The 22,029-nt window shown below is 43.4% G+C and overlaps 1 protein-coding gene across 1 annotated transcript in view; it reads left to right on the top strand.

Annotated features, from left to right (window-relative positions):
• The first annotated feature begins 2,851 nt into the window (after positions 1–2,851).
• Positions 2,852–22,029, top strand: part of sty (sprouty signaling antagonist) — a 39,140-nt gene continuing 19,962 nt past the window's right edge. The window contains exons 1-2 of the mRNA XM_011053405.2: positions 2,852–2,888; positions 5,795–6,172. Coding sequence (XP_011051707.2) covers positions 2,852–2,888; positions 5,795–6,172 — 415 coding nt within the window. The remainder of the gene's footprint in view (positions 2,889–5,794; positions 6,173–22,029) is intronic.

Here is a 22,029-nt window from a genome sequence, read left to right as displayed (position 1 = left end):
AAAGCAACGTCTACAAGATGAAATTGTAAGGTATAAAAATTGAAACTTTAAACCTTAAACCATAAGAAATTCACCAATAATAGTCGATTATTCTGCTCACGTTCGATTGTGATTGATCAATTTGTTACGGCTTAGGACTTAAATTCAAGTTTTAAGTCTTACAATCTCATTAGTCTAGGTTCACAATCTTGCTTTAAGAAATCCTAAGCCTTAAGAAATTAATCAATCACAGTTGAATACGAGAAAAATAATCGACTGTGATTAGTTAATTTCTCACGGCTTAGGGCCTCTTAAAGCATGAACCTAGACTACAATACGCGAGGGGATGAGGGGGGGGGGGCAGGGTGTGTTTCTTTTTCTTCAAAGTAAAATCGTATTAGAACGCGAGTTCAATGATTCCCGATCGAAATCGCATCCGGTCTAGATCCGTGTCGTCCCGTTTGTAGAAAGGACGAGGAGGAATATTGTTTTTTTTTTTTTTTACGTTCTCATCTCGCGCCGCGTCCGCCTTAGAACAGGCGGGTATATAGGAGGAGCAACGCGCCCACAAACGTATATTTAATACACACACGGCACCTCCGTACGACATACCCGCGAGCAAATGGAGTGAACGAGTCGCGGCGCGGTGACGAGGAGGGGCGGGAGGAGGGGGGGAAGAGGGGGAGACAGGAAGGGAGAACGAGGAGGTCGAGGGAGCCGAGAGCGAGCGACGAGGACGAAAGAGGATGTAGTCGGCGAACGTTTACGAAGAGAACCGAGTCGCCCCGACATGTGGGAGAGGAGCCCAATACTATACCCGCCGTAGGATCGGTGTTACGATGTTGGATCACCTGAACGGGTATTACTCACTATCGCTGAATTCCTCCTAAATCCGATCCATCCCCCGAAAAGAACTCCCGGGGGGAGAGAAGGGGGAGGGACGAGGAGGGAGACCCTCAATATTGCAACCTGCTATTCTTTTAAAAGACTTTTAAAGGACGAGTTATAGCTTAAGCGATGTCCACAATTTTAAAAATTGATTAAGCTTTAAGTCTTGAACCATAACCAATCATAGCCGATCGTTCTTCTCACATTTGCTGTGATTGGTCAATTTCTTACGGTCCAAAGTTTAAGTTTTACGCTTTAAAATCTCGTCGCTATACGCCGTTTTATAGATTCCATCGATCCAACCGAGTATTTTACCTCGAAAAGAATCAACCTCCTCGCAGATACGATATTTTGATATCAAAAAGAGCGAGAGTTACGTAACGTATAAAAAAAAATATAAAGCGTAATGAGCACGCAACGGATTTTATCTCGGCAAAGGAAGGAAGCGTAAGACAGCGCGAAACAAAAATATAACGTATACTACATAATTCTACGTTGTATGTAAACACATAAAGTGTAAATATAAACATGCGCGACATGAGATGCAAGAATCATGGCACATAAAAAAGCTTGAACAGTAAAATATAAGCAATAAGTGAATTGATCAATCAAGTAGAGAACACAAGGTTATTGCTTTACATTTTCTACCGTGATTCGCTTACTGCTCTTATTGTCTCATTTGCCTATTTTACAATAGCCGTAAGCATAATTGTAAGTAATTGTAGTTAAAGACTTGATCAATCAACTTGAATATGAGAAGAATATTCGACTGTGACCACTTATAACTACGCTTACGCAATTGTAGAATAGGCTTTACGTTTTTCTGTGTATTTCCGACTTTAGGACTGCCATACACACTTTAACAATAATCGTATGACGTACGGTAAAAAGTTAATCATATTCAGGAATTGTCAAAAATTTAGCTCTGATTGAGTAATTTTTAAAATACATCATACTGTTTAAATTTTTCTGTGTGCCGTGGCTTTAACAGATCGCAAATATTGGCTGCGTTCAGCAGAAAAAGCAGCTTTGCAGTTGTAAAATTCTTTAATATGATTGGTCTTGCCTTTAAGTTCCTCACTGGATCTAAATGTATAAACCATATTAAAGAATTTTACAACAGTTGCAAAGCTGCTTTTTCTATTGAACGTAGCCATTATAACTGTATACAGTAGGAGGTTGAAATTCGATTTGAAATTGGGTCGCTTCCGTCCCTCCACGCGGTGAAGGCACCGCGGAGCTGCGATTCAGCCCTGGCCGCACAACACGAGCATGAATGAAGTATCGCGTCTGGCTCTGCTGTTTGTACGGTATACGCGAGCGCAGGGCGGGAGAAGGGAGGAGAAGGGTCGCAGGCGTCACGGTGCCTTGGTGGCTGTGCGAGACGCGCGTGTGGGTGCCTTCACATGCGTGTGTAGCAACCGCGCGCGTAATGTGTAAGCAGTGCAATGTAAGCACACAAGCTCGGGGGCGCGTAAGTACCGCTGGCGCATACCCGCCTTTCAATGCCGGAGCGCGCATGCGCACCCCACCCACGGAGTAGACGGAGGAAGAGAGACAACGGTGGGAGGGAGAAGAAGATGGAACGTTGCTCGCGCTGTTTGTACGCGAACAGAGAGTTTACCAACGGCGCAGCAGCGTCGAGCGTCAGCCGGGTCGTTTCAGAAAGCCAGGGGCGCGATCGCACCCGCGGAGAAAGGGAGAAAAAAACGGTAGCGGGAACTCACTGGAGAAGACCCGTTTTGTCGCGCATGTATCTCGTGCACGCGCGAGATCGTCGGTCGCGCGAACATCCCGGAGTATCGTCGCGAACAACGACGAGGAACATCCGCGGACGGCACGTTGGTCCTCCCCGCGACGGCAACAATCGGTGCAGTTGGAGCATACGACAGTAGTCATCTGAACGGCTATCGCAAATGTGCGACGTAAAAAGAAAGTGCATGCTGGCATTTCCTATGTGAGACCGCAAGCATTTTTTTCCTCGATGCCCAAGCGCGACGCTCCGTCGACGGAGGCGCGACGTAAGTCGTGACGGAGGTTAGGAAACACCGCGCAAACAAATGGCGCGATAATCGACGGCGATAAGAGACGAGAGGATTTGAAATAAAGTTCGAGTGGATAAATCCAAGCATTCTCGGAGACTCGGGTCACTCAGGAAGAGGAAAGACGGAGAAAAGACGAAACGTCGGTGGGGCTCCGGGGGGACGTTGGTACGTCCCTGATCTCGCGATCTACACCGGCATGGCCGCCGAGGCCAGCTGAACTTCTGCGGCTGTCTCACTCCCGCGCATTGAACGCGCGAACGTCACGTGTCTCGCTCCCTCCCTCGATCGAGCCAAGTCGAGCGAACAGAACGGCAGACGCGCGCGCTCACTCGTTCCTTGCTTCCTCGCGTCTCACCCTTCGACCAGAGCTCCCCTGACAGCCTCCTCTTCTGTCTCTTTTTACTTCCTTCCACCCGATCTACTCGTAATCCCGCCGTTCTCTCGGAAGGAAAGAGAGAGGAAGAACGGCACATGAACGAGTATAACATACACCATCGCGCTGGAACGTATACACGGTATCCCGAGAGAAAACGTGAGCGAGCGAATGCTCCTGCCTCGCATGTGTGCATGTGCATTAGTCCGACCGGAGGCTCGCCAATCTCGCCATTCGAGAGAACCAGCGGCGGAGGCGCAAACCCCTACGCCGTATCTGTATCGCGGATATCGTATTCTATCCTCCTCTCTCTCTCTCTCTCTCTCTCTCTTTCCCCCATCCCTCTCATCACTCTGTATCTTCGCCGAAAGATCGTCACTGTCGTCATTGGTGTATGTCGTCATCGAAGACGCGGTACAACGTATGATACGAAGACAGGCATGTTCACAGGGGAGAGCATTGCCACACGGTAGAAATTAACGACGACAGACGAGTTTGTCGCAAAACGGAAAATAGCGATTACCGGTATATATATATATATATATACTCGTTCGACGACAATGCAGACGCACGAGTGAGATCTGACCGACGTAGACGTTATCTTTCTCGAGTTATCGGAGAATCGATTGAATTCCCATTTTGCGACACGAGGAAGGACGACGTCACCGCGACATTCGTCGCGCACCTGTCGTCATCGTCGACGACGTTGCTGCCGGTCACGACGTAACGCGAGGTTAAGCCAGCAAATCATCCGCCCGCGCAGTCAACAACACATCGAGGAGTCAACACCCCTTGTTCCGCAGGAGAGACCAGGAGAGACGAAACCGGAGAGAGAAGGTAGAGGAGGGAAGAAAGGACACCGGCGAGAGGAGAGAAGGCCGCATTGAGGGTGGAAGAATGCTCGAGGAGGAGTGCGGCGGCCACCGACTCCCGCACGGTGCTTTTTCACCAAGACCAACGCGGTTATCCGAGATGCGAGCCGCGTGACACGAATGCGGGAGCACGAGAGAAAGGAGAGGTCCCCCAGAAACACGGGGGGCAGAGAAAGAGAGGGAGAGAGAGAGAGAGAGAGAGAGAGAGAGAGAGAGAGAGAGAGAGAGACCAAACTCGACGCGAGAGAACGTATCCGGCTCGTACGTACGAACGTACGTACCGTACGTGCATACGTGCGTGCGTGCACGCGTGCGACGAGGACGGAACGAGGGTGGCTATTTCTGTGGAGCATATAGGGGGCCGCCCGTATAAAATAAGCAGTGAATGAAGGAGCTGTTTACTGGCAGACGGCCTACGCGAGATTCAGAGTCGCCTCTCTTTCTCCTTTTTTTCTCTCTTTCTCTCTCTCTAGTCCTCCCCACTAATCCTCTTTCTTTCTCTTTCCCCTCCCTGCCGCCTCTCTTTCTCTCTCTCTCTCTCTTTTCCTTCGCTTTCCATCTCTTTCGCGTGTCGGTAGTAATCGTACAGTCTCTCACAAGACTTGGTCTGTCTCTCTCCCTCTCGCTCGCTCCGTGTACGCGTTCTGCAAGCAAAAGAGAGAGGGAGGAAGGGAAAGAGAGAGAGAGAGAGAGAGAGAGAGAGAGAGAAGAGAAACGGTGGAGGCGAGCAGGCAGGCAGGCAAGCAAGCAAGCAGGCAGGCAGGCAGGCAGGCGAGAGCGCGTCGTGTCGGGGCACCGAAAGAGGGCCGTCTCGTGTATGTGTTAAGCTGGCCAGTGCGCGAGAGGACCCCGCGGTGTACCGATCTCTCTCCTCTTCGCTGTATCGTGTCACCGCGCGCATGTCTCTCTCTCTCTCTCTTTCTCTTTCCTCTCTTACTCTATTAACTCTCGTCTGTCTTTCCGTTTTGCTACGTTTTGTCGCGGCCGGTTTATCCACCGAACTGTCGAGGCGAGCGGCCGGCGGCGTCGCTCGCTCCGGATCGAGTCAAGAAAAGTCGAGATTCGTTCGCTCGCTGGCTCGCTCGTACCCGCGCGCGCGCGCGCGCGTGCGTTTCGTACTCGCCTCTAAATAATGTCGCTTCCGCACTCCCAGATCGTGCTCTCCTTGGGAGATACGTATGTGCTTGCGTGATGTGACGTTGTGACCTGTGCCGGAAGTGCGAGAAGCGGAGAGAAGGAGTAGGAGTAGTAGAGAAGAAACAGCAGCAACGGCGACGACAGTATAGTAGTAGTAGTAGGAAGAGGAGAAGGAGAAGGAGTAGCAGGAAGAGGAGTGGAATTCGAGTTCACGAACCGACGTTCAGTCTCTCTCTTGGATACATCGGAAGTGGCGAGAAACGGCAACATTTCGCTTTGTGGTTGTCGCGCTCGCATATATAGGATTAATAAATTAATTAATTTCCGGTGATATATATACATACATATATATACGATATATATATATATATATCGTATTCTCTCTTTCTCTCTCTCTTTCTCTCTCTCTCTCTCTCTCTTTCTCTCTCTCTTTCTCTCTCTGTCCACCAAGTGCGCGTCGTGCGCGACGAGATTAATACGATTAATACCCCAGGCGTAAGGGGAGTACAGGTGCTCTAACGAAAGTGCCGAAAGTGTGGATACCTCGGACAACAACCCGCCCCCGGCGCTGCCCCCGCGGCGGCCGCTCCGACCGCGTAACGCCGCCGACGCAGACGTCTTGAGGTGCGAGGACGCGCCGCGACGTACGGCGTCGACGGCGACGACGGATAATACGGCAGCGACGGCGGCTACGACGACGACGGCGCCGCCGACGAAGACACCGACGACGCCGACGACAGCGGCCACGGTTGTGCCAGCCACGTTGTCCACGTCCCACGGCTCAACGAACCCCACGGCCGTTGTTCAAGTGTCGCCGCAGCCGCCACTCTTGACGCCGCCCCAATATCCTGCGCCCCCACGGCCCCCTAGTCGTACCGGTGAGTCCTCCTCTCTTTTGTTTTTCTTCTCTAAACTCTAAAAAAAAATTCCATTTCTACACTCTTTTATCTTGTTCTAATTCCTATGCCCAACAATTGGTATTTCTACCAATGTAGATTTACTTTGATCTCCGTTCAACTTGTTCTTCGTCTTCTTTATAATTCTTTCAATTAGAAAGAGATGAAGAGTTAGTTGAACTGAAGATTAAATCTCTACATTCCTAGAAACGAGTAATAATCAGTTCTTTTTTTTACGATCGTCTTAAGTAATGTCTTAAGATGCTATAATATGGTTGCTTTGCGATTGGCTTGTGACATCTCAAGATTGTGTACTTGAGACAATATAAAAACTATGAAAATATCAGCGAATAGTCTCCTTTTTCGGTTTCACGCCTCGGTGATGAGATGGATACGATGAGAGAAGGACAGAACGATCATTTCTTGATCGATTAGGACTAATTATGCGCGATTAAGAATAACGGCGTTTGACAAGGGTAACTCGCTCCCACGAGGTTCCGATTGTATTGCCGGCGAGTGCGAGAAAATTCCTAATCGCCTCCTTCCGTCGGCTTTCTTACGGTTCTTCGACTAGCACATTGTGCACGACGAAGTGAGTGCTCCTAGTGTTAACTGCTCCACGTGGTCTTACATGTTTGAAGTGGTCTTACAATTCGAAAGAATCACAAGTTTTCAGAATTGTCTTAAAATCAGTTCCTTAAATTCTTAGAGGACGGGGCTGTAGTTTCTAACAATTTTTCCTCAAGATTTGTTATAATTCGTCATTTTAGTACATTTTCTTGCATTAAAATATGACTTCTAAAATATGACTGAGTGTCATTATAGTGGCTTTCCATCCTGTAAGGATTAAGAAAGACACTTCATTTTTCTTGCTTTCACTTTTGTCTGTCTGAATGAAAACAAAAACGTCTAAATTAGCACAAACGTCATATCATCCTTTATGACGTAATGCCATTGTATCACGCTACCGGCACAAATACGGTAATGCGGCTGCCATTATGGCATTACGGCTATCATTGGCGGGCATCGTAGCGAACGAAATGGATGATATTAACATTCCACCGAATAATAATACTCTCCGATGACGACGGTCGACCAGGGTTTATCAAGCAGCGTACGATTTCGTCGGAAAAACGACGTCCGGGATGGACGGCTGTCGGGCAAATGACCCGGACCAACTGGCTTCCCGACGCTTCTCTTTTTATTTCTCCATCCGTCGCTCCGAGTTTCTGTTTATTTGCCCATGTTCCGTGGCCGACGAGAGGAGAAGCAGGGTTTCATAATGAGCGCATAACAGCCGATTCACAGTGTGCTAGTATCATTAATAAAAGCGTACCGGAGCTTAGCAGATGTCCTCTTGAACGTTGTGAGTCGAGTTATAAAAAAATTGTTAGTATTGCGAATGTTTACTATTAATTGCTCTAAAATTAATAACGTATAATGTTTGTATTAACATAAATATTCGTAATAAACACACGTATACTGTCTCATTCAACAATTCATTGAATTTCAAGACGAATTTCTATCTCATTGAACATTTCATTCAATTGAAAGAGATATTTTTCGTGTGAATATATATTTCAATTAAATAGAATGAAAATGCTCGAGTTTAAATACCGAAGTAGCTATAATATGTCGTCGTTCCAACTAAATGGTGAAATTATAATGGATGGTATATTTTCTCGAATTTTCTACGATGCTAGAAATCGGTCCAAGATCTCGAATAGAGAAAGAATGAAATTCCTTAGTTATGATTGAGTCCTGGAATTTTTTTTTCTTCGAAAAATTAGATGCATCAAGTAACTGGACTAGGAAATCAAGGAAAAGTCTTTACATTTTCTGGAGAATTAAAATTCTTAGCTTTAAAAAATGTAATATATGTACATCACATCTTTGTAGCTTTGGAATACTGTCAACTCAACAATCATACGTGCAAGCAGCTTGCACAACATTAAGTATTTTACTGCGTTACCATGTTTAATTGCTCTTTCGATAAACTATTTAACGATCTATAAATTAGATCGAAAATAAAAAAATTTCAAAATATTAAAAAATCAGGGAAAGTAACAAAAAATTTTGTTTGGAAATCAGGGAGAAATAATGAAAGTTTAGGATGAGGAAATTTGTGGCGACTCTGACTAAGGATTAACAAATCACGTTTTCAACAACTCGGTCACTCGACCAATGTGATTGGTCAATTCTTTCTCCATTCGAGATCTTAGAGCGATTTCTAGCATCGTGGACACGAGGCTTTACGCTCGCGGTACTATATGTACTATTTATACGGCGCATTCGGTTCTCTTGGCAAAACGCGGATGGAACATCTGGAAGCGAGGAGAGACTCGCATCGGCGAGAGAGAAAGAGAACGCCGGGTAAATCTGGAAACCGCGTGCTCGTTTACGAAATTCCGCCTTGTTGTTTCCAAGCTGGCGCTAATCATCGTCGGCCGCGCGCGATATTCGGCGGAAACGGCCGGGAGCGATAAATCTCCGAAAAATATCTGCGTCATTCGCCGGCGGAAATCGATCGAGAAATCGAATTCTCTTTTTCTCTCGATTCCGCCCCTTCTATCTATTCGTCTATCATATCTCTACCTTCCATCCATTTAAAATTACATTAGGATTCGCTCCCCGAATTACGTCGAATATAACATAAAAAAAAAACAAACGGTCGTCTCATTTAACTCTCGACATCAACACGTTTCAATATAGTTTCAATATTACATTATAATGTTACTTGTGTCTCTTTAGAGCCACTTTACTCTCGATTAAGTGAATTGGGGATCTTTTTAGAATTTTCCGCGCAATCTCCTCTCCTCTCTCGTTTCTATTTTCCTCAATATTTTTAGCCGCTCACACTTCGATGTATTTTCATTGCACATTTGTTTTCAGAGGATTTTCTCGCGGAACACGATAAATCTGCCCGTCTCCTTCTCCGCGTCACTATCTCTCTCTTGGACGAGGTCGCGCGACTTCGTGCCAACTCCATCGACGGTTAGACGAGCGTGACTCGTTGCGCGCATTGAGTCACACTACGCTTTCATAGAGACCGAACCAGTCACAGGGGCGAAGCGGTGAATGAAACCCACAGGTGTAGAAAGTTCGCGAGAAAGTCGCCGGTCGCCGTCGCCTTTCCGTTCGTAAAACTCACACCGTCGCGCACACGCACGTGTACTCGCTCTCACGCACACGTCCTCCTCTCTCTCTTTCGTCATTACGGCCGTTATTGATTGTGCAGACTGAAATCCATTCTCGTTGAATTTCTAAAAACGATGTTTACCTTACCGATAAGATTTCTATAAAAGTATCTTTTTAATCTCTCCCGATTTCTGACGCTTTGATTTTCTATCTCTCAACGAGTACTAATTACTCGTTATCATCGTTCTATTTTTAGAGAGATTTTAAACCGAAAGTGTCGTAGGACCGTGAAACAACGAATCGCTGGAATTATTTTGCCTACTAAGTATATATATCGCTGTGAAATGCGTTCGCGCGCCACTAAATCTTTCGCAATAGGCGAGCTGTATCCGCGCGAGACACCCGTTATAACGCGAGTGTCCGTGTGCGTGTGCACGGGCTTATTGACACAGAGGCTCGCTCGCTCGCTCTCATTGGCACCACATTGCCGTGAATGCCACTCGGCTCGGAGTCGCCGTGCGACTTTCGTACACGCGGTCCCGTGCATGCGTACGTGCACGTATCTTCTTACGTGAAAACCGCGCGACGATACACATCGATTGCGTTCGGCAACCGAGAAGGTGGATATCGACGCGTTCTTGCCACTCTCGCGGAATCGCAACGGTTGCGCGCACACGCACACGCACACGCACACGCACACGCATATAGGGGAATACGCGCGCTCTCGCGCGCCATATACGCCGCGAAGTCGATCCGGCATGAATGAAACCATGATTTCCACGCATGGCGCAAAAGTAGGCGACTCGAGTGGCGGGACAAGGTGCGGTACGGTGCAACGCGGGGCGAGGCGGGGCGGGGCGGAGCGACGCGTGAAAACGAGTAGAGGCCTCGGCTCTCGGTATGAATTTTTCGCAGCACGAGTCTTTTATACGGAGTCTCATTGAGAACTCACGGAACCGACGGACATTCTTCGCGATAATTAATTTACAAATATCGCAAATGAACAATGCGTAATTGTCGTTTCTCGTAATAGTGTTGCAACGTCGCGTCAATTACCTTCGCGCTACTAATGACACTCTCGATCTTACGATGAATTAAGGACAATGCGCACAATGGAAGAAATATTAGGAATAGGAATAAGTATTATGATTTTAACTCATCAGAGACACTAGTTACACTGGAATTGGTTGCAGGATTTCTAATTAAAATCATATAGTATTTGTATTTTTTTCATTGTACGCAGAGCCTTAGTTTATTATATTTTATGTTAGAATTCTGATTGTTCTGACGGATGGGAAGTAATAACCGTTTTGGATAAAGTCTGTTAACCCTCTGTTCCTTTTTGTTTTACTTAAACTCGCGTGGTGAACGTCATATCGCAGTTAAAGAGTGAACAGCAGGAAAAGCGAATACATATGCATATCGGTAGCTGTTATATTGCGCATAATGACCGTTGCCCTCGTTTATTCATCGCCTCGTCATAGGTAGGAAACGGTTTCCAAGATAGTCCGGAAGTCGGCACTCATTCACAAAGTATTTATATTTGAGTTGTTTATTGCCATACTAATCGCCTAAATACACTGTGAGGGAGTGGAGTGGAAAAAAAATGTTTTATCAATACGCATTCGATTGTTTTATCACTTAAAAATGTATTCGCTGTACAAGATTAAGTCGAGGAGAGTTTAAAGCAGCATTTCCACGATGCTTCGTTGAAACGTCGTCGTTGTACGTGTAACAACTATTTGTTCATCTCCAATTTTCGAGGGCTTATCAATTTATCTAACTTACGATATTTATCTAACACGACAAGTCGAACACGAGAAGAAATATGTATGTCGAAATTGCTGTATAGGAATAAAAGAAACGCAAAAATATTACACGTATATGTTTGCTTTCGCAAAAGAATCGACCTTCTTTTGCTTCTCTATTACCTAGCAAAAAGCTAATCATTGTAATGACGCACGCGATGATGTTGAATACCTATCTCGTCACTATTCTGTATATTCGCCAGTAACGCGGTTGCAATTCAATTGCAATTTTACTATGATAGATCTATTGGAACATCCGCGACCTTCTGGCAGTGACGTGTCTCTCTTTTAAGTACGACACGGTATATCGATACCTGGATCGTGTTAATCGTACAATAAGTAATTCTACACGCGAGCGCGTTGCAGACGTACTCTCGATATCCTAAGGCTAAGCCTATCGAGCTCTCTCGACTTCAGTAGCGGATCGAACTCGCGCGCTCGAATCTCGCTATGTAATCGCGCACTCTCTCTTTCTCTCCCCCCGTCTCTTTACTCTACCCCCGCTATCTCCCTCCTTCTCGCACCTTCTCTTATTCTCTTTCACTCTCTCTTTCTCGTTCAAGTAACACGAGAATACCATCGCCACGCTATCTTCATGTTTGCCAACTCCGTTATCTCACGTTCCTCCATTTCGATCTCCTCTCTCCTTCTATCCTCTTTGCCCTCCTCCCCCCCCCTCTCTCTCTCTTTTTCTCACTCACTTTTTGCTCACAATCTTTTCTCCTTGTCTATGTCCTGCCGACTCGTTTCTTCCTCTCTGGTCTGGTTTTGCGCGACCAGCGAGTGCAATCTACGAGCAAGTCGTCGTTATGCGTTGTCGCGTCACATCCGGCCTCTCCACGATCGTTCCCTTTCTCTCTCTCTCTCTCTCTCTCTCTCTCTTTTTCTCCCTCCTTCTCTTTCCCTCTGCCGACCGTCCGTCCTTCCCTCTCTGCCACCTTCTCCCGCCGCGCCTTTCATTCATTTACCGTGCGGTTCGAGTGTCTCTGTTTCTAGCACTCCTCTTCATCGACCTGTCCGAAGAATTCGTTACGCGTCATCGATCCAAGTGTCTCGTTCTCCTCCTCTTTCCCTCTCATTGTAGTTACTCGACGGCTATTCTGTTGGACCAATTTGTTCACTCTTTATCCATCTCTTCTATTCTATCTCTTTTCCCAGGTAAATAATGATATCTCGAGACAATATAAACTATCCAGAATTCGTCATACGTTTGTAAGAAATCTTTTATTTACAACAATACTTTCGCCCTGTGAAATATTGATTTCTTTTCCCGGTACACCCGGTATATCTCGAGACAGAGATATTTCTTTTTTCCCTCCTTATCTATCTATCTTTTTCTTCTCGCCTTCGTCCGATTACTCCGAGTGAGGGGATACGATGGGGTTGGAGTGGAGCAGTTTGACGAGGCATTTCGTCGATTTTCGACCGGAAGTTTGGACGTATCGGTGAGCCTATCTCGCATCAATGGTTTTCGGTATCATTGGGAACGAGGATTTATGGGGATGATAATTAATCAATCATTAATGTAAGTCCATACGGCAAAGCTGATCGATGTAACGTAGATAACGACATGATTATACAATCGCATCGATAAAACAAATACGTTGTCGCGAACAAGCTGGAGTGTCTACTTTTGTATCTACTTTTTCAAACTGACTACAAGTATATCTGTTAAAAGTAATTCCGATGAAATTCGAATTCCATTGAAGGGTAAGATTCTTCCATAAAGCATAAAGTATAAAAAGATCAACCAATCAGAGTCTTTTATTTTATGGAAAGGAAGGAAACGAAAGACTTTGATTGATTTATTTTCTCATGCCTTATGCCTTATTCGTTATGCAAGATTGTATGTTCTTTTCTTTTTTTCATTTCTTTTCCATACTTTTATAATACGTATATGTTGTGTTTTATAATGCACATGATGGCTGTTTTTACATCAACTATGGGTTGTTAAATTTATAACAGTACGTAATAGTAAAAATTAATTTTTTTGTAGTAATCGAGAATAGAATAATTGACGTTGGAATGATCAAAATTATTCGTCGAAGATGGAGGTATTGTATAACGATGCAAAACGATTCAAATTATATTCGCGATGATAGCGCTCATATCGGATTGAATGATATGTATGTAAACGGTCGAGGTGAACGGAGGTGAGATAAACGAGATAAACTTATTTCCGGTGCACCGTCGGTGAAAAACAGACGCCGGCGAGATGTCGTAGTATGCGTTATCCTTACGTACATATATAATAAGAGGGACATTTCCTTTTTAGTTTATTGCTTCGTATCGCATGCGATTTCCCGCATCAAGTGATACTTCTAATTGCTGTCGCGCAAAATTACTCTCATGTCACACACTTATCGGCATGCGTCGGTGACGGTATATTCGCGATTCGCGAAATGGATACGCGAAGAAACGAGAATAGCACGTACGTCACGAATTAGGCGCGGTCTTGACAATTACATTCTGCTTTTATCCTAACGATGTCACGAGCTTTCAACTTAAAAGGATTAACTCTCGTGTCTACCACACCTACTTCCCTTCTGTACAAAAATATACTCGGTCTCCTCCGGGAATGTATATATAGTTCCATATTATATAATTCCAACGCAGACACTCGAGTTCTGTAGTATATCTTCGAGATGAAAAATTCAGAAATATCGTCATGGCCTGTCCCAGAAAAATTATCCGACGATAGACAGTTTTTTCAGAATAATGCAAAATTAGCAGGATCGCAGTTAGCAATTAACAGTTTTGAAGATGCGCGATTTCAATTCATTTGTCAGAAAGTAGTGCGGAATAATTGCTCGTTTCTTCTGCTACATCTCGCAAGTTATCGATTTAGAGATCACCCATGTGATTCCTTTGAATCACGTATTATCGGAAAGGGGGATAGATACACGGTATCTACAACTTTGTTTTAGCTCAGCATTTTCTTCACGCGCGCTGCACGGACGGGGTCAATGCGACTCGATGCGTGTCTAGTCAAGGGTTAAGAGAGTGAGAATCGATTCCATTGCATTACGTCTGTTTTTTTTTTATTTTTTTTTATTGCGTTTTCTTCCCGTTGTCTCTCTTCGGTGCCTCTTCGCATCCGTCCCCCCTTTTGCGTATATACGCAACTCTTTTACTGCCTCTGCCTTGCGCCTCGTCCTATCCTCGGCTTCTTTAACTTTTCCCTGGCCGTCCTTGGGGGGGAGGGGAGGGGGAGGGGAAAGGGAACGTTGACCCCTCGCTGGTTCCTCACAGGCGCGGTCTCGCTCGAGGTTTCATTCAGAATACGACGCCGAGAGCGAAATCCTTCGTCGATATGTACTATAAGGAGTGATGCGGCGAAAGTGCGTGAGTATACATATATATATTCGTCGACTTGGACTATACAAAACCGTTCCAAATTTATCGAGCTATTATTAATATTCCAACTGGAAAGTCTCTCTGGTAAAAGTTTAATGTACTTTTTGAGCAATTACTGAACAATTATATTAATGCCCGCTTCTACCGATGTAGGTTAACTTTAATTTCCGTTCAATTCATCTTTTTCTAATTCTTAAAACTAGAAAAAGATGTAGAGTTGGTTGAACAGAGGTTGAAATAAAATTACTCCGGTAGAAACGGACATAATTCTGTCTAGTAACTGAGAAGTAAAACTACTTAGGATTCCATTCAAGATGTAACGTATGCTTTGCCTTCAGTTTTTGCGCACAAAAGGTGAACAAAGTCTGAAGCCGTTACTTACTGAACAAAACAAGACAATAAATGAACTATGCAATATTTTATTAATACTAGACAATGACCGGGCAGGTATCTGCATATTTTTTGCCAAGAAAACTGCCTCAATCTCTGAATGAAACTCTATCGAGTTCTTATCCATTTCCTTATACGCAGTATTGTTACAACCGATGAGAATACTGCAATAATATTAAACAATACAACTACTGGGATAAGTATTTAAAAAAACTTACATACATTTCTATTAAGAGTTATTATCCCTCATCATCAATATTGAACGAGACCTTTAATTAAACTGTCAAAAGTTTCGTATACGTTATCAGCGAATTAAACTTTACGAGAAAGCGAATAAACGGATAACGTAACTTTAACACCATAGTTAATTTTAAATAAGCGGATTGTGTGTAGTCTTACATGTATAGTTACATTGAGATCTTACAGAGAGATCAAAGGTTTCGCGTTCACCGCAAAATCTGTCCGAACGGGAATAAGATTAAGATTGGCATTTGTATATAGGACATGCCCGACTGGGCGCAGAAACGCGGCTGCCACACTTCCGTTTATTTTCCCACTTACGATTGACGGTATTGCGCGGAGTCCGGCGCCGAAGTTGCGAGCGGCCAAGCGCTTTCGAGACGAGGCGCGCACTGGTGCGCATTGATCAATGATCGACGTCAATGGTGGACGTAGAATTGATTGATTGGCGCTTGAGCGAAGGCCGACGGGAATAGAGAACGCGAGCGAGCGGGCGGACGAACGACTTGAATTAAACGGAGGCTTAATGAACCTCGTTCGAATGGGAGTCGCCGGCTTTAAATAGGACGGCAGAAGCCGAGCGAGCAAATTTGAAGAGCACGACGAGCGTGTCATGGACGCGGAGGCGCGCGTGAACGCCGTGAACGCGTATCTTCGCGTGGATCCGCTTTATTTTAAGTAGGCGAGCCTGAAAATAAATTAGACCCTTATATCAATGAAAGACAGCCTTCGTTCAGACACCAAGGATATACAGACTGCCTCTTTTTTTTTTCTCATGAATGGAGTTCGCTGTAATTGCGTTTTCTGTAATTCTAATTTCAGTCCCTTTTTTTTTTTAACATTTTTACACTTGATTAATGATTTTATTTTAAGAGTTTGAAATTTATTATATATTTGTCATCGTAGCTAAAATTAATTCTCATATGCATAGTGTCATTTGAAATGCACTGTGACTTATGTATATCTACAAGATTTTAAAAACGGTTGAAAAATTGTAAGCTGTATATATTTGAGAGATGTTTTTTCGGGGATGTCGAAGTACAAATTGTCGGAATGAAATTTAACCAACGCTTCCGATATACGCGCGACGATCATTGAATCACTGTCGGATATCACGATAAAATATCGTCACAATGAGACCCGTAACATTGAATGAAACCACTCGGCAGTGCACTCAGACTTCATTGCAATGCAAATTTTTTGTTGCGTAAATCTCACCGCGTAAACACGTTCAATCCCACGTTGTCCTTTAGAGCATTTTGGATTTTCGCACATTTTTGCTCGTTCGCGCCTCGTTCAACGGGATCTCGTTGGCCCACGCCGAAAATGGAGGCGTGGACCACCTCAAGGCATAAATTCCAGAACGGGTATATCATTCGGCGTTAATGAGCCGATAAACGTTAAGTCGCGTCGTGGAATTCGCGCGATAGCGCGTCCTAATGCGTGCAGCGTGCGTGCGAAAAGGGAAAAGCGGAAAGAGAGAAAAGAGAAAAAGGGAAGGGAAAGAAAAAAGAAGGAAAAGGCGAAATCGCGTGCGTCGCGCGTATACTCGTCGACCGCTATAAATACGTAAGATGCAGTCGAATGCGGGCCGCGTGCGTGTGCTCGCGCGTACGCAGTGTACGCACGCCCACATGCGTGCGCGCGCGTGCGTATAATTCCGACGTTCCAGCGTTTCTCCGCGCGTATACGACGCCGCTTGAATGCCGAAAATAGTTTTTCGCATGCGAGAGAGGAGGCGAGCGCGTGGGTCGACGTGCGTAGGCGCACACCTCGTGTGTATGTGTGTGTATATTTGTATTTTATATTTATTTTTTATGTGTATACTTTTTTCAATCGTATTTTCCACGTATATCGCTGAGAAAAATATTTGGTAGGATTAATTAAAATTTTGATTAAAAGCGAATGAATTAGAATTTTTTTTTATTAAGGTCGATTCCATCGATGTAACATTAATGTAATATTACCTTTAATTACCTCGGCTCAATTTATTCTTTATCTTTTTCTAATGTGCACTTCTACGCAATGTAGATTGACTTTATTCTCGGTTTAAGTTACTCTTTATCCTTTTTTAATTCTTAGAACTAGAAAAAGATAAGTAAGTTAGTTAAATAAAATTAAAATTAATCTATACAGTGGTAGAAATAAGCACAAGTTTCTAAAAATGAGAAGAAGATAAAGTAACCGAGATTAAAGTTTATCTTACATTGTACAATCGAACCTAAATAGAATTGTACAATTGAGATAAGCTGAATTCTGAGTGATATAATCGAAATCTTTTGATTTTCATCTATATTTTCAACAAAACTTTTTTTCACGGTACATGTATATGCCTAGCTAAATACCGGTGTAAGTGCATTCCAGAATCATGCGTTCATTATTTGGCTTTCTAATAGTGCAGGAAATACTTAAAGAATAAATTGCCTAGATAGCGAGGCATCGGTTTTTCAACATTAACAATTATACAGAATAACGAGATATCGAATGAATACATTATGAATGAATACATTATGCTTTCTCAATCTCACCATCATGAATTTCTCAATAATAAAACTCAAACGTTTTTTTAAAATCTAAACAGTAACAATAATTAACGCCAGATGTTTCTTGATTTTATTTCCGTACTTTATACATTTCCGTATGCTGTAATGATTTCCTATCCATATATTTCTGTTATAATAATCCGATAACCTTAAGCCGTTATGTCAAAGGAATCCGCTTATCTAGAGTTATACTTCCGCTCGCCAGACAGCCAGACTCGTATCTGTACGCAGGTTTTCGTCAAACAACTCGATGGTTACGCCTCTCTTTTTCGATTTCAACGACAATAAGGTCGTCCCGGAGAAATCCGAGACGAAATATCGGCCTGCTTGTTCTTACTCGTATCCGAGATATCTCGTGTAGGTTCGTCCCTGCTCAGGAGAATACGCAAAAAACGGGACACGGTCCGACATATAACTGACACACGCTCTCACGCATACACACGTGTCGAGGGAGACGATCGCGGGGCAGATATATAAACTTTCTCGCAAATATCACGTCTTATGGAACGAGTGGGTGGTTGGTCGGTCGGTCGATTGGTCGGTTGGTTGGTTTGTTGGTTGGTTGATTGGTTGGGCGAAGACCCCGACCATATGGCGTCCACATTCCGTTTCTCGGGTGGCAGAGTGATCGTGCGAGCGAGTGAGTCGAGGCATTCGCTTGCTTGTGGGTGAACCTGCCGAAGGAAGACGCGCGTAGTACATTTAACTCTTTCGGCCCTAAACTCCTAAACTCTCTTCCCGGCAGCGGCGGGGGAACCAATGAGGATATACCGCTCCATGCCTCGTGTCGTTTGAGTCGTTTCCTGGCGATGCCGATGAGCACCAGGAAAAACTTCCCTTCCCGGTACTCGGAGGTTCTTAACCCTGCCCACGCGTAAACGCGTAAAACCCACGCGCGAATGCGTGAAAATAATTAAACTGAATTTAACGCTCGCCGATTCCGCGTCGAGGAAAAATTAAGCGGCGATGATTATAAAATGAAGGAAGTATGCACAGGATATGATTGTGTGAAATATTATTCTTCTCGAGAAGAATGCACTCTTGGACTTCCTGCCAGTTCCTGGAAGAATAATTCTTGATAGATTTATATTCAAAATTCTATTGTTATTATAAAGTAGAATAAGGCAAGGTAATTTGAATAGATTAGGTTAACAGAAATTTTGAAATTATGTAAGAAATTGAGGTCGCGCAGTGTATTCAATTAATCTCTTGGTGGACGAATTTTTGAAGATCAGAAAACATTATTTTATTTGATGTTTCAAATATATTTATTTAAAAAATATGCTAAAACAAATATGACACTAGGAAATATTTGTTATTTAATTTTCTTTATTTTTGTTATTGCCTAGAAAATATTCGCTCTTAATAGTATCATACTTTGCTAGACAGTCACATTGAGAAAAAAATGCTATTGATTCAATTAAAGTCTATATTATTAGCTGTCACTAACATAAGTAATTAATTCATGTATATTTTATTGACATAAAGATCTTGATTATTGAAATAATAATTTATGCCTTTATGTCAGAGCCTTCAAAATCGCGAGTTGTATCATTTTGTATAGCAGTCAGGCGCGATTTCATTGAAAGATAAATACGTATACCGAGAAAGAAATAAAAGCAAAAGAAGCCATATTTATGACTTATTTTATTTTCGTTTGGGATCTCTATTAATCCTAAGAATTATATTTGCATACTTGCATACTTGCTTGCGACAGCTTTAAACGCGTGTGGCGGGAAGACTGGAAGATAGCGTTGGAGGGAGTAAAATTGAGAAGGGCCTGTTTACCGTTGAAATCTTGGGGACACGATCACGTGACCATTTGGAAGGCTCTGCTTTATGTCAATAAAAATATACATGAATTATTGAATTAAACACTTATGCTAGCGACAGCTAGCTCGTAATATACACTTTAATTGAATCAACAACGTTTTTTTCTCAGTGCAGGTAAAACTATAAAACGTGCACATATATGCCAGTCATAGTGGAAGAAACTCACCGTGATTTCTTTCACTACGATGACAGTATTCTTTAAAAGGTTGAACATACAAAATATGCATTATTGGTGCAATAGAATATATTTTACATATTTGTTTGAAATACATTATGCGACCTCAATCTTTTATACAATTTCAAAATTTTTGTTAACCTATCCAAATTATCTCGCTTTATCCTACATATTTTAATTTGTAATTTGCAAAATTTCAGACGCCTGAATATTATGTCGATTTTGTGTCACGGCACCTGTAAGATGCAGAAGATATTTTCAGAATCGCATTTGTTCACGAAATTAGTGCCAGAGTGTGCAATACAATTTCAAATTTAAAGTTTCTGCTCGACGTAAAATTCTCTTTTGCGACAGTATCCTTGGAATGGGACCTCGCCAACTGCGTGTAAGACGAGCTTTATATTCCATTATGAGACTTGGAAGGCTGGGTGTATCATTGTTGGTGACTTGAAACTAGAAATGTAGGTACCTAGAACAATATCGGACTGCAAGCAGGTATCATGCCGTAGCCAATGGAAAAACCGGAAGACGCAGGGATGTCCATTGTCCCTTTGTATTTCGCACGCCTCTCATTCCACCGAAATCCTTTTCCCCGAAAATGTCTTCGTTACACCGTCGCTTCGGGTCATCGGTTTACCTATAGATTTCTTAGCTGTAACATATAATGGCTAATGAAGTGCGTCGTAAAGAATGAGACGTAGAAAAAGAATTCTTTTCTAAACATCTATCAAGAAAATATTCCAAAAAATGCCTAGAATGATTTCATAACGTGATACACTTTCCATTATTATGGATCGTGCTCATTGATTATCGAAAAATGTAAAATTTCCGACAGAGTAACGAATTAATTATCGAGAACGGAACGTTTCTTCCCCTCGACGAAGTTCAGATGACTTGGGCTTGAGAGAGAATGCAATGAATGCATATATGACGTTATTTACAAACCCTGTTTAAAAATTACCTCCTTACTCTCCTCCCTTCTATCTAATATTATTCTGTCTTTCCTATATAATGTTATGATAAATCAAACACATGTTTTGCATTTGGAAACGTATAGACCATCATGCTCGTGATTTCATTGATCGCTCGATCAGACTATTAGTTGCAAATCAATTGTAGCCAAGTACTCGTTTACCCATTGATCCATGTTATTTTATTGCTACGATGAGAAGGACGACGCTTTTGCAGATGCTATGAGCTACAAGCGTGCACGCACGCCCGCACGCCCGCACGCCCGCACGCCCGCACGCCCGCACGCACGCACGCCCGCACGCACGCACGCACGCACGCACGCACGCACGCACGCACGCACGCACGCACGCACGCACGCACGCACGCACGCACGCACACACGCACGCACGCACGCACGCACGCCGCGTAGGCGTCGTCTGGGTGGTATCCGGTGTTGCGTGTCCGTATGCTCGCCCTTTATTATATCTTTCTCTCTTTCTCATTTCCTCCGTCGCCTCTATTTCGCGTGTTTTCCTATCCCTACGCAGTCATCGAATTTCTACAATCCTTTTAACAAGCGTCCTTCCGCCATTTAATACATACATAGGGTAATTTGAGAAGCTGGAACAATATTTATTGTGAACAAAAAAATTTATTTATACACGTCTGATTCTGGATCATAGCAAAGTTGTAGAACCGTAGCTTCCGATTTCAAGAACAAAATACTTTCTCATGTATTATAAGTCAAAATGGAATCAATCATTTATTATTATTTTTTAAATTTAATCCTTCCTAGAAGGAGACAGATTGTTTGGAAAATAGACCAGTATATGATACGTTTATTGGCATTCTCGAGCAAGTCCTCTAGAAACGTACAGGCAAGAAATGCGATAAGAATACAAGGAAAAAATAATGGTGCAAAGAAAACAAAAGATGAATAATACAAAGAAGATGCAAAAAAGAAAAATAGAAAAAATAGAATAGACATAGAAAAATATAAAACAAGTAAATAATAATGATAAAATTACAATAACAAGGAAGAGAAAGAGAAAAATTACAATAAAAGATAAAGAATTGCAACAAAAGAATTTGCATGTTAAGAGAGTGAGTTTTAGGGATACATTCGGGATTAATCTTTTTTTCAGACGAACGCCCAATATATCCGTTACGGATAGTTTTCAGTGCGATAAATCGCAAGGTGGATTACGAGGGTAAGTTGAGAATCGACGATTCCCGTGGAATAACTTTCGCGCGCGTCCCGCCATCATTTTCCAAGCTGTAGCGGTTTTTTTTTTTTTTTTTTTTTACGACACTCGAGAGCAAAACGTATGCCCCACGCGGCGAGAACGCCGCGACAGATGTTTTCGATTCGCCCCATTCGTCGCTTCGTTCGTGACACTGTGA

This window comes from Acromyrmex echinatior, chromosome 8, assembly GCF_024713525.1.
Source record: "Acromyrmex echinatior isolate Ae372 chromosome 8, ASM2471352v2, whole genome shotgun sequence".
NCBI classification, from domain to species: Eukaryota; Metazoa; Arthropoda; class Insecta; order Hymenoptera; family Formicidae; genus Acromyrmex; species Acromyrmex echinatior.
The sequence above is the reverse complement of the archived record's forward strand: the minus strand, read 5'-3'. Positions and strand labels throughout refer to the sequence as shown.